Here is a 13,792-nt window from a genome sequence, read left to right as displayed (position 1 = left end):
ATAATCATTTACACTGGTGATATTCTACTTTGATCTTTGCTGTGTTGTATTGGAGCAGTAAGTTGCTAACTTTCTAGTTTTAAGCTACAGCATCTATCCCTTTTTTTTTTTTTTGGTAGAGGTTATTTTTAATAGGATATGTAGCAAGTTTTAGTTCTAGCAGTGACATATAAATTACTATTCAATATTTTGATGTTCTAGGCTTAAAATTTCTAGAATACCATTAGTACTGAGTGAATGTGTACTGATGTGTTTACAGTTATGTATAAATATTATTTAAGAGAACCAAGACAATGGATGCTAATGAATAGATGTATGTTTAGAGTAAGTTCATTTTGTAACTCTGTGGAAATGTGCCTTTCAGAAAAGCAGGAGGGAGACCTACAGTATAGTTGGAAGATTAGCTTATTTCACTTAGCAGTAGAGCAGGGTGAACGTGCACCTAATAGTGCCTGTACCGAACAGAATATGTAGATGTGTTTATCATTTATGCGTGTTCCTTAAGTTTGCGTTCCTGCTAAATAGTTGACTTCTGTCAGTTCAGAGTACTGGTTCCCAGGGAATCTTTCATATATAGTAAGTATAAATTATCTGACTGTAATTTGCTCATTTCAAGCTAAACCTCAGCTTAATATCTCTTCTTTTGCATATAGGTATTGCAAAGCTTCCAGTACATTGTAGACAAATTCCAAGTTCTTGCTTATGGTTTTTTATAGGAGGATATTGTCATATTTTTCCTCTGCAATAAACAACTGTACTTGGTAGCAAAAATTATTTAAGTTGAGTTTTTTGGGTTTTAGGTATTTTTAAAGCTACTTTTTTAAAAAGAAATGAATCAATAATTGGAGAAGTAAAGAAAAGCAATGTAGATTTGTTCCTGAAATTATTTGCTTTCAGGAAGTACCAGATGATCTTGATGGTGCTCCCATTGAGGAAGAGCTTGATGGTGCTCCACTAGAAGATGTGGATGGAATTCCTATTGATGCTGCTCCTATTGATGATCTGGATGGAGTCCCAATTAAATCATTGGATGATGATCTTGATGGAGTTCCTTGTATGAAATGTTTCAGCCTTACTTACAATTTGATTCTTTAATTTTTGATGATCTCTTTTTCCTGAGTAGTTTTTACAAGTACAGCTGAGAATTAACATGGCATGTAGCTTCATAAAATGTGGAATTGATTAATTTCACTTTGTTCTAGGAAGAATTAGTTTTAAAACTGCTTTTAGATTGTAATTGCTTCAGAGACACAGTAGGCATCTTCTGATGTTATGCACATCAGGTTCCAAATCCTAATTTATTTTCTCTGTAAATAATAAAATGGTATAATACACTGCAGTATTTAAATGTATTGTTATATAAGGATTTTTCTGTTTGAACTTTTGAAGAGCTTTGGAAGTTATTTTTTTCTGTGTCTCTTTTTCCAACAGTGGATACGGCTGAAGACTCAAAAAAGAATGAGCCTATATTTAAAGTTGCCCCTTCGAAGTGGGAAGCAGTGGATGAATCGGAACTGGAAGCTCAAGGTTAGTTTTCAAAGTATATATAGTAAACTAAAATACTTCCATAAGTAAACTGGAAGCTTAATGTCACTTACCTATTATTTCATGGTTATTTTCAACCAATCTGTTTAAAAGTTCTAATATGACTACTGTAGTAATCCAGTAGGATTTTCAATTGTAACTTCTTTTTTGGTTATAACTGCAGTGAAGAAAGTAGTGTATTCTGTTTTTGTTACTCTACTTCAATAACCTACCAACCTTTAAAAATAATTTCCACTTCATTAAGAATAAATATTGGAAAAAAAAATCTGGGTATGTGACTGGCAGTCTTTCTAAATGTTTGTTTGGAAGATAAAATTTTACAAACTGACAAATACTTGGCTGCTTTTGAAGGATTTACTGAAACATGATATGCAATATAAGTGAATAACTTTGTAAATAGTAAATATTCTGATAACGTGCAGTTCTACGTATTTCTATGAAATAGAAAGTCTGTATCAAGTGCTAGATGCTGATAAACTTTATTACATTGTAATTTTTATTATATCTACAAATACTGATTTTCAGATTAAGTGATAGCTTTTTCTGTTGTTAATATTATCTTACTGTTTCTTCTAGCTGTGACTACTTCTAAGTGGGAGCTTTTTGACCAACATGAAGAATCTGAGGAGGAAGAAATTCAAAAGTAAATACTTTTTCATTCTGATGAAAACATACTCATTTTCTGCCTCTAAGGTTGAGTGGTTTTGGCACTTCCTACAAGATATGTATGTATTATAAGAGCAGAATAAGAATGAAATTTAGGAAGTAGGAAAATAAGAAAATGAAGAAAAATCAGGATTTTAGTGCAGCATGCTTTCAGCCCCCATAATTTTTTTCTAACATGATAAACTACACATTTTGGTAGAGTTGTTAACCATAATGTTCAAATTTATGCAGATTTGGTAACTTAATGTCAAATAGTAAGAACTAAAGTAGTATTTTACAGTTTGGAAATCTTGATGTCAGGTATGTATGAATCTACCTAAACCTCTGCCTTTTGCTTTCACAACACACACAGTGAATAATGTTCTGATGTGTATGTTTCTTTGGATGCTAATAGGCTCTATGCCATCTGTTGTTTTTGAGCAGTCTTTTACCTTTTTGTTTAGGCAATTGAGAGCATCTATTAGTAGTGCTTTAAATATCTAAATGCATTGCATGTAGTCCTGCAGCACTCTAGTGGCCAGTCTGGGAATATAATTTTGAATATCTGCCATGTCTCAGGTTTGACTCCCAAGAGCAAAAGTGCAGTAAATTCTGTTCTTTTATAAAACTTAATGTATCTGAAAAGCAAGATTACAGCACTTAAAGAGATTTTGTTGAGGTAGTGAACTTGTTCTGTAACTGAGTTAGATATGGATTTGGTGAGTGTAAATTTCAAATTCTTCTGCAGTCTGTTTATATGAAAAGTGTAAATCATCTGAGTAATAAAAAACTAATTATTTAATTAAATGGAAATATTAAGAGATCTGTCTCACAGATGGAGACTGTTTTGTACCTGCAGACTTTTACACAACAATCTTAACAGATTTCACAACTAGTAACTAATCATAGAAACTAAGTAGGAGAGATGGTAAATTTTGTAACAGATAATTGTCTTTTATATATATGTATATATATATTGGTTAATTCTGTATGTTTTCTGTAAAGTCAAGAAGAAGAAAGTGAAGATGAGGAAGACACTCAGAGTTCAAAGTCAGAAGAGCAACACATGTATTCCAATCCTATTAAAGAAGAAATGCCTGAATCCAAGTCATCAGTCAAATACTCAGAAATGAGTGAAGAGAAGCGTGCCAAACTCCGAGAGATAGAGGTCAGCATGTGATGTTTTGTGCCACCCTTCTGTACCTTTCCCATCCTCCCCCCCCACCCCTGAGCTCTCTACATAAAATAGGGAGTTCTTTTTACTGAAATAATTGTAGTCAGTATATAGTGGGTTTTTTAATCCAGTATATTTTTATAAAGGTATGTTTGTTCACAGCCTTGCTTTGTTTTGGCTTTCAAAATAATGCAGGAAAAAATGAAAAATTGAGTCAGGGAATATTGCATGTTCAGAATTACTCTTCTTTTTCAGTGTCCTTTTCCAGTAACACTGGTAGCCTTGGATTGTTTGGGTTCCTCTACACTTTCCTCCTCTTGGCAAATGGGAGTGACTTTTGGATGTGGCCTTAGGACTATGCCTTTCTTGTTCTCTCTCTCTCTCTTGCCTTGAAGTGTCTGTATTTTATTGCATTTGAAAGTTGCTCTTTTCACTGTCGGCCATCAAACAAAGAAGTAGACGCAACTAAAGCAGTTGGTCCTGAAATGGGGCATTTTAATTGAAGACATATATGCATTTTATAGGGCTCACTCATTCTTTTATCCTTTCTTCAAGCACAGGTGTTAGTATAGCTGTTAAGGTTGATGAGCACAGATTCTTATGTCTTCACGCTGGCTTCTGATCTTGTGGTTGACTGGGAAGGTAACTAGAACTTGAATTTAGCATGGGCTTTGTCTAGCAGTGAAGCCTTTCTGTCATACAGTGCCATGCAAAACAGGTTTAAAATTGCATGCAATTTTCCAGCTTGTATTCAGTATTAAAACCCATGATACAGTGAATACTGAAATTCTCGTAACTTCTGCTCAGCGCATTAAAGTGATAATAAGAAGCTGCTAAACTACTTGTTGCAGTTGTAGCATCTCCAAGTGACAGATTATAATTTGGGTAGTATTTTGAAGGTGGAATTGTGGCTGCCTACCTATTTATGCTATAATGTACTGGTTAGCTAAAATCAGACATTAGCAAAGCCCAATAATACTCTAAGATGCACAAGCAGTAATGTTTTAAAATGTCACAACTGTTGTTTCTCCCAAATATGCTTCTGCTTAATAATTCAGATTATTAAAATTAATGGAGTATAACTAAGCACTTAGAAACCTTTTGCTTTGCATAGCAGTTTGAAAGTTCATGATACATAGCCATTTGAAGTGAATAAATTCTGAATTCGAGAAAAGCTAAATGGGACTTATGTCTGACTTGACTCATGGTGGCAGTAGTTCTGTAAAAAATATATGATGTTAGGCTAACAAAAGTACAAGAGAAACTAGTTTTCATTTTGCTGTAATAATGATTGTAGTGGTTATGGAAAGGTCTCCTTTCAGATTGAGTATCTGTTTTATAGATGTTATCCTGGCAGTTGGGGAGGCAGATTAGGAAGTGGTTTACTTTAACCATTGTCAATTTTACACTGCACAAGTGTTGCAAGTTCTTTTATCAGTGTATCCCATCTGTAACAGTTTTAGGTGGTAAATATTTGAGGTTTTCAAGTGCGTGTTGCCATCTTTATTCTTTGTGGTAAGTAAATTATTGTCTCAGTTTCAGACTTTTGGAACTGCCAGAAAAGGATTGTCATTTTTTTCATTTTCAGAACACTTCAGACACTATGTAGAAGTAGTTGAATTTTAAAATTTCTCTTCAAGTTTGTCATTGACAGGAAGGTACTCCCTGTACTACTTTAAAGCATTCACGCTCAAAGTTTCTTCTTTGGGTATGTACCCAGTCCCTGCCAAAGAACACATCGATTATTAAATTTGAGAGGAGGAAGTGAGGAAAAAAAACAGTTACCAGCTTTAACAATTATGCCATCTAATATACACTGTTAAAAATGTCATGTAAAATCTTTGGCAAAAAAAAATGACAAAGTCTCTGATTCTCTAGCAGTTTACACAGTGACTACCGGGGAAGCTGAAACACATTTTTTCATGTGGGTTTTTTTTGAAATTCATGAATACAAACAATTCTTTCTCTTGGCACTTAGTAAATTAAGCTTGTCAGCTGGGAGGGGAAAGGGCAGTAAGAAACAAACTTTGGCCACAGCCATCAGACTGGTGCCATCAGAGAAGGCAAGTTATTAACCCTTTGTTTACCACCCCCTGTTAACCTTGCTGAAGTGTGGATTCTTTCCAGAACTTAGCAAGAGCAGAGGCTTTTTTGTAACACTGAAATACAGTGATTTCTTTGCTGTTTTTTTTAAGTGTGGAAAGATTGGCACTTTGCTGTCATCTGTTGTTGACGATATTGTAGCTGCAGAAATTCCGCTGCTCATAGACTTGCTGGAAAACTGAAGCTTTCAAAGAAATATTTTGCTCTGCTTCTGGCAAAGTCTAGGACTGATTGCAGCCATTGTTGGGGCAAGTCTAAAACAGAACATTTTGGTCTGCTTGGATTTCTATCCTGTCTGTAATCGGTCTAGATTTGAGTGCAATTATATATCAGGCAGAAGTTCCTGTCTTTCATCAAGCATCTGGTGATTAACTTCCTAGTTAATCCTAGTATGTAGTATGCAGCTAATTTACCTCAAATAAGTTGTGTTTGAACCTGGTCACTTAAGTTCTGAGGCAGTGTACCTGTGGAATAACCTCTTGTGAAAAAGCCCATGAAGACCACTGTGTATGGACTCAGACAGTATCAGCAGAAGATTAGAAAACCAAGAACACTTCTTGAAAATAGATTCGTTTTAAGTGAGGGAGGCTACCCACAGCACACGTGTTTGTGTCAAAATGCAAAAAGCTATGGGCACAGCTTCAGTTTGCATCAGTCTGTGGTTTCCCAAAACCGTGGTAACAAGATGTTACCCTTTTCTGTAACTTACTAGCTTACTGGTTAGTGTATAATCACTTAAGCCTCAACTTCTAGGAAAGGCTGAATCTTTTAAACTATCCTCAAATTATTTTGAGGAGAGAGGGGGAAAATTTCAAGATGAGAACCAGTAGACAAGAGGCATCTTGTGTAGCTGTTTATCTTGAACTTAAGAGAGATACCTCCTCATGGTTAGTGAGAAATATGATCCCTGCATTGGATCATTTAGCAGAGATTGCTTACAGGAGCTCCAATGAGATTTGACACTTCTGCATTGCAGTCTCTGAAAACCTCTGAACTCTCTCTGCTGTGGGAGACTGCTGTGTCTAAGACAGTATTACGAAGTTTTGGCACAGGTTTTTGAAGAATTTTCCCCTTCCTTATTACCATGCATATTACTGACTCCGGAGGTAGTCTAGATGAAGTCAATGTATCCACTCCTAAGGATGAACAGCTTAATAGCTTTTGTCTGTTGGACAAGAATAGTTAAAGAATAACCAATTCAATGAGAATATATTAGTTCTTTCTAAATGCAGGTTTACGAAGTGGAATGCTTACAAAATTCATTGATTAGATGCTTAAGCAGATTTAAGCTGAAGGTTTAAGGATCTCTTTCTCCCTGGGGGTGTTTCTGGAACTGTATGATAGGAATATAAGCCTCATATACTCTACATGAAAAGAACAATAAGAAGGGTGTTCACTATGGCCGATATGCTATGAATAGTGAAATGGCAAAGGGAGATAACCAAACGTCTAAGTTTATACAGTAATTCTGAGTGGTGGAATTCTTTAGAGAATTCTTTTCTGGACTTTGGGACCTATATAATTCTTTCTCTTTTAAAACATAGTTACGGTGGTGATGTTTTAGAGCAAGTAGCAAAAGCTGCTGTACATGAAGGTGTAGGATGAGCTGATCTGATCTAACTGCTCACCTGTGCTGAAAAGGAATATTCTGATCCTACCTGTGAGTTCTGGCTCTTGCTTGTTCTTCCCAAGCCAATACATCTTACTAGTGCAGGAGGGGGGAAAAAAATAATTGAAGTGGGGGGGGGTGGCTTCTGCTGGATTAGTGAATTGATCTGGCTTATGGAAGGCTCAGCCAAGCACTGCAGCTGCTGCAAGGGCAGGGTACAGGAGGAACCCTTTGCTTGGGGTGCAAGAGTGGAGAAGGAAGGTGGAAGAGAATGGTATTTCTGTAGTGAGCTGTTGATGCCATCTCAGGATTTTGTAACACTTAGTCTCCTTTTCCAGGGGATGTACTAGAGCTGCTTTCCTCTATCCACAGCATCTTTCTAAAAGGAGTCAGTTTACATGGGTTCAAAAGGAGATAGAGCAAGTATGCGGAAGAGAGATCCTTTGATGATTGGTCTGTAAAAGACCACAACTGTCTCGGGAAACTGTATGTTCTCAACATAGTTGGAGTTTAGGGAGGTGTTGAGTCAGTGGTTATTGTATAGGCTTTTCCTATTTTTCCTCTCTTCCTCTAGGCACCTGCTAATGACCACCTTCCTCCCCCCCCCCCCAGTTACTGGAAAGCTTACATGCAAATAGTTCCTCTTGGCATTTTAAATTTCATGCCAACAGTGGGTTGTGTGACATGCATGTAAAACAGGCTGCTAGAAGTTCAGCATTTCTTTGCATCTAGATAAGCTTATTAAATCAAGTAAAGCCTGTTGATCAGATTCCTAGTTTTCCTTCATTTCAGGTTACTCTGGGCTATAGACTTATGCTTCCTTGCTTTCAAAGTATGGTTAAACAGATAGTGCCACAGCTTTGTTGGCTAAAAATGTGAAGAAATAAAATCTTCTAAGGATGGGGGGGGGTTGTTTTGTTTTTTAAATTATCTGGGTGATTTAGTTGGGAAAACAAAGTAGAATTCTTATGGGCATGTTCATACTGTGACAGCCCAAGAGGCCTTCTGGATCAGCTAAGCCTCCTCTGTACTCCTTTGGTTCAGTACTGAATGTGTGAAGCAGCTTAAGGCCTTGGAGTTTACATGATGGTAGAGAAGGCAATCTTCATTTCTTACCAGAACAGGTGGTATAGGGTGACACTGAATATATGGTTCCAAGAGGTATTCCTGCTTTTGAAACTTCTGCATTCAGAGGAGGGGAGAAGAAAAAATGCCTTTATGGAAGGTGGAGTGGTATGTGACAAATGACGATGTCAGTTTTCCATTGGCTGCTAACTATTTAATTGGATTGTAAGCAAAAATGAAAAATACTCAACCGTAGGTAGAGCATACTCTGTAAATGAGGGAGGTAGGCAGAATATTTGTCAGAAATTTACCATGGTACAAGATAGCAATGCCCTTTTCTAAAATGAAAAAATGTGTTGTTGGCATAAACTCTATAACTGAAGGGGAAGGGGATCCTGTTCAAAGTAGTGCTATCCTTGCCTGGGTTTTATGTTTCTTAACATATTTGTTCTTCTGATTAGTTTGGTTTTGTGGTATCTTCCCTTTCTGCTCAGTCAGTAATTGGAAGGGCTGATTAGAATACATGGTATCTTCATATGCAGGCTGGCCTGCTGCTTTTGAGAGGGAAGAAAAAACCTTTAGGGTTTGATTTTGTGCCTACTTCATATTAGGGAATTGAGGACCTGGAGAATAAGAATCCTTTCAGATAATCAAAATGGACACAGTTGCAAAGTCTTTTCCTTTGTGTGTTTTCAGTGTGGCAAAGTTAAATATTTCTAAAGAGAAAAATATTTTGTGTGTTCCCTAAAAATGAATCCTCAAGCACTGAAAAAATCTACTCTTACAGATATGACTGTGCAGGTCAGTATTGAAACAGGAAATACAGGAGGGTAAGAGCATAAACATTTGGAAGAGGGCTGACAAATACAACATGACTTGTTACCAAGCTGCTCCTCCTCCCCCCCCCAAAAGAGAGACACCTCCTCATCCAGAAAAATTGAAGGATTGTTTGTAAAAGGCCATGTCAGTAAGAATAAAGAATTGACAAATGATGAGAGACGCGAGTGAAGTTTTATGATGTGAATCAACTTGGAGAAAGGTTTCAGTGTATCGAGGGGAAAAAAAAATCTACATGGAAAAATTCTGACATTTGTTTAACTTTGTGACTCAGTTGGGGATTTTATCACAGTAAATTTAGTGTTACATTTAGTAGCACTAGTGAACTGAATATTGTTGCTAAGCTCGATAGCACATGAAAGAGTACTATGTTAGTAAAAATCACTTCTTTCAAATCAGCCACTCTGTGCAAACAGCCCTAAAGAGGAGATGCATTTGTTTTATGTCCTAATTATGTCAGTCATTTGATTTTAATATTTAGGCTTAAATGGAAATAATGCAGTTTCTGAAGGAAAACTTGGAGTAGATAAGAGAAGTTGAAACAATGTTAAGACACCTGCAGTAAATTACCTCATTTTGAAAGAAAAAAAACCCAGATAGATAATGATCTAAGAAATATAAGGGTGCAGTGTTCTAATGATGGGAACAGAATTTAGTAGAATAACAGAAAAAAATCCCTTTATTTTTAGTTCTTAACATGTCTGTAAACAACTGCAGGTGCCTGCAGACAAGTATGCGGTTTTGTTGCTTTGATCCAGTTTAAAGTAAGTTAGTATCTTTTTGTGCACAAACTTGTATAGAAAGAATGAAGAACACAGATTATAAATTATGGAAATTTCATTTTCAGCCACCTGCCTAACTGGATAATAATAAGCCCAATAACCTAATGGTCAGTATTATTTTCACAGCTTAAGGTGATGAAGTTTCAGGATGAGTTAGAGTCTGGGAAAAGACCCAAGAAACCAGGCCAGAGTTTTCAGGAACAGGTTGAACATTATAGAGACAAGCTGCTCCAGAGGGTAAGAAATGTTCTTTATGTTTGGCTCTGATTCTGTGATTAGGCTTTTACTGAGTTTATCAAATGTAAGGTGGCATTAAGTTAAACAACACATGGTTCTCGTTAAAATTCTACTGTAATGTCAAACTGCATGTCTAAGTCCAGGTGCTTTCTGCAGAGTAGATATAATCTCTCTTTTTAATAAAAATCATGTAGCATTTCACAGTGTACAGATGGGTGTCATTAGAATGTATTGAAAGCTTAAAGAGGTCACTTCTGGACCTACTACATAAAGCAAACTGTTAGGTGTGGGAAAGGAAAGGGAGAGCTGTCAATTGAAGATGTTCATCAGGCTTTTCATTTTGCTTTTAGTAACTGATCCATTGTGCTAAAGGCTTCCAAAGGAAGAAAAGGAAAAGTATTAAGCAGCATATGTGCTTCTGATTCTCCAGTGTCTAAGATTTCCTGGATAATTCTAGCTCATGCTGTCACCCAAAAGTGAATAATTCTGTACCATTACCATTTTTAGTAGTTCTCTCTGGAATATGAAGTCAGAACGGCTTTAAAAATTAACATTACATATATGTGATGTCATGTGATCTGGAATCTTTGAAACATAATGAAAGAACATGTAACCTGTTTGGACAATGCATTTAGTGAGAGAGAGTAGGTGGATTTGCTTCTCTAATCTGGTTTCACAGCCTGATAGATGATTGATGAAATTAGGTACCCATGCAGTTTCTTGAAAGCTAAATACAAATAGGCAGTTTTCACCAGGTGTTTGTCTGTCAGTTGTTCTTTGCATTATTTGGTGCTCAATATCTGACTAATTCACTAAAGTAATTTTGCACAGTACCTTGAAGAGACTTGTAAAAATTAATAAAGCTGATCCCTGAAGGAGACTTAAACATTTGGAGGTTGATGTTAGCAGTTAAGACTTCAATTTTTATAAGTAACTTTCCTTTTAAATGTAGTTTTATCCTAAAACTTCCCACTTCCTCTTTTTTCTGTAATTGGAGAAAAGTGATTACAGTAAGCACAGAATGTTTAGTGAGACAGTAGCTTAAAAAAACCAGAAGTTGTAATCCTAGTAACTTTGTTAGATGCCTTGTGTTGAATTAGTTCAACTAGCTTGCAAGAGTTTAGTTTTTTAATAATTATCTCACTCTCAATGATGAAGGTAATATTTAGTTAAGTATTTAATGATAATTATAACAGGTGTTCTTTAAAACAATAATAACCCCATTGTTAAGGGAATAACTTTCTTTTGCTTTAATGCCATAATAAAATTAGTTTGTATAATAATAATATAATACTGGTTCTAATTACATTTCCCATGAACTTGGTGGTTGGTCATGGTTTTTTGTCTCATTTACTATAGGATAAGCTTTCTAAGAGTAAATTTCCTAGTATTGTATATTGTTAAGAGAATAGGAATTTACAGCTATTTAAAATACTGTTTATTCCTGTTTATCAAGATGAAATAATGTTATGCTATCAAATAAGCTAGGCATAACTTAAGAGCCCATTGATTTTAGTGGAATCTAACAATAGTTTGCAGTAGTAGGTATAATAAGGGACACTTTAAAATTTTACTGGTAAGTCTTCCATGCAAAGAAAATGTGAGACTAGATTAGTATAGCTGTCCTTGGTATTTCCTGCGCTTGTGTTATCTCCTCTCCCGCCCCCCCCCCCCCCCCCCCTCATTTAGCTAAATCACCCTGTCTTTGTCTTCTTTATGAAGTATTCAGAGAATATGGGGGGGGGGGTGTGTGTGCCTTGAAAGGAATTTTTTTTTTTTACACCAGTACTGAAAGGAGCACATCTCTTGATCTCTGTGTTCAGACTTGCTGATGGTTTAGGTTTATTTTTGTATAATTAATTTTCTAATTATTTGACAGACAAATGAGGTGTGCTCAGGGTATATATTTTCTTTCAGAATGGTTCTGTTGGTATATAGAAATGGACCATATTTGTGGGGTTTTTTTGACAGAGTAGATGTTATTGCAGAATCTTGTTTGTATTTTTGTTTTGTCTTTAGATGTCTTGTAGTTGTGAGATTATCTCCATTTTCAGTCTGAATTAATGAAGATGAATGCATATGTTTTAAGTAGAAAGAGGTTCCTGCTATTCTTTCATGTTTAATTTAGTTTAGAAAATCTGTTACAGCTGTAATGTTTCCCTGAAGTTTGTAAAATCGAAGACTGTTTGTTTCCAATTAGATACTCACTCTCGCATGGGGTGACATCTTTCATGCTTTTATCAGTTTTTGTGTTACAATAAATATTTCTGCTGTGTAAAAAGCAGTAGTAAAGATGTGAAGAGCAGGTTAGTTCTATCTCAGATTATGTGCTGTGTTCCTTCAGTGCTCAGTACTTTTATGCTGTTCGTGATTAGCTTGATTGTCTTTACTTAGTAATTAGTCACACCTCATCTGAAATAATGAATGCTTCTAATAATTTAGGAAAAAGAAAAAGAGTTGGAAAGAGAACGGGACAGAGACAAAAAGGACAAGGAAAAATCTGAATCCAGGTCCAAAGATAAGAAGGAAAAGGAGGAATGTACACCAACAAGAAAAGAGAGGTACGGCTTTCCTTGCAGGAAAGTGGATGGGAGGAAAAACCTCACAGTTAGTATCTTTGTATACAGTGGCAGACTTGAAATTATGTTGTATCACACATCTTATTTTAAAAGAAAAACACAAACCCACCCAAACAAATAAAATACCCAACAACAAAACCCCACACTTTGGATATTAAAACATGCTTCAAAATTTTAAAGGAATTGTCATTTTTATCCTGCCCCAGGTGATGTACCTTTTGAATAGTATCCCCTTTTGGCTCTGTTAGGCCCTGAGGAAACATTGTAAAATAACCAGTTGAAAACAGGATATATTTAACTCTCTCTTAGCAGTAAATTGACTGCAGTGTATTAGTCAGAAAACTGTACTGAAGTCATACCACAAATTATTTGTGATGGTTTAGATGTTATTCATCTCATAGTGAAAATTCTTGAAAACAACTAGTTTTAGGGTAGTTGATTGTACACTCTGATCTTCTAATACTTGTATAGCCAAACTTCATGGTATTAAGCATAGATATGGTAAAATGCCTTGCTTTTCAGGAAACTGACAATGTTTTTACACTGCAATAAACAAAGATGAGTCAGAGGCCTTAATTTGTTTTTTTTTCAAGCAGAGAAAATTTGGTGTACATGTTGAACTTGATTTATTTTTTTTTTAATGTAATAAAAAGCCTACTACTCTTTAATTACTTAAAAGGATCTAACGTTACAGTGGCAAAAGAAAATATTTAGAGAAATTAATCCATTTTCTTAATATACATTTTGACTTCTCTGTGTGTCTCTGCATGTGTATGTGCATAACTGTATTTGCTTTCTTGACAAAGGAAAAGACGACACAGTGCTTCACCTAGCCCATCTCGCAGCAGTGGCAGTAGACGAGCAAAATCTCCGTCGCCAAAATCGGAACGCTCAGAGCGCTCTGAACGGTCCCACAAAGAGAGTTCACGTTCTCGGTCATCACATAAAGATTCTCCCAGAGATGTCAGTAAAAAAGCCAAAAGGTAAGCTGGCATCTTCTCTGTTTCAGGTTGTAGGAAAGTTAAGTACATAGGTATGTTTTTGTTGGTTTTTTTGTTGTGTGTTTTTTAGCAGAGCATATCTGATACACAAGTTTTTTCTCTCATAATGGACTATCCTGCATGTTCCTGATTAATATCTTCAGACACTTGGTGTCTGAAATGTGTACAGCCTCCTGCCTTGACAGCTCAAGACTCTTCACTTCTGTGTTCTTGTT

The 13,792-nt window shown here is 35.9% G+C and overlaps 1 protein-coding gene across 7 annotated transcripts in view; it reads left to right on the top strand.

The window, feature by feature from the left end:
- The window catches only part of U2SURP (U2 snRNP associated SURP domain containing), a 46,107-nt gene that overhangs the window by 30,908 nt on the left and 1,407 nt on the right, over window positions 1–13,792 (top strand). For 6 of the 7 annotated variants that reach the window (XM_075031734.1, XM_075031733.1, XM_075031730.1 and 3 more), the window contains 7 exons: window positions 898–1,054; window positions 1,432–1,527; window positions 2,122–2,188; window positions 3,196–3,358; window positions 9,887–9,997; window positions 12,440–12,558; window positions 13,383–13,559. In XM_075031734.1, coding sequence (XP_074887835.1) covers window positions 898–1,054; window positions 1,432–1,527; window positions 2,122–2,188; window positions 3,196–3,358; window positions 9,887–9,997; window positions 12,440–12,558; window positions 13,383–13,559 — 890 coding nt within the window. The remainder of the gene's footprint in view (window positions 1–897; window positions 1,055–1,431; window positions 1,528–2,121; window positions 2,189–3,195; window positions 3,359–9,886; window positions 9,998–12,439; window positions 12,559–13,382; window positions 13,560–13,792) is intronic. The other variant, XM_075031735.1, reaches the window with a different exon arrangement.

Source organism: Buteo buteo, chromosome 7 (genome assembly GCF_964188355.1).
Source record: "Buteo buteo chromosome 7, bButBut1.hap1.1, whole genome shotgun sequence".
In the NCBI taxonomy this organism is placed as follows: domain Eukaryota; kingdom Metazoa; phylum Chordata; class Aves; order Accipitriformes; family Accipitridae; genus Buteo; species Buteo buteo.
The sequence above is the reverse complement of the archived record's forward strand: the minus strand, read 5'-3'. Positions and strand labels throughout refer to the sequence as shown.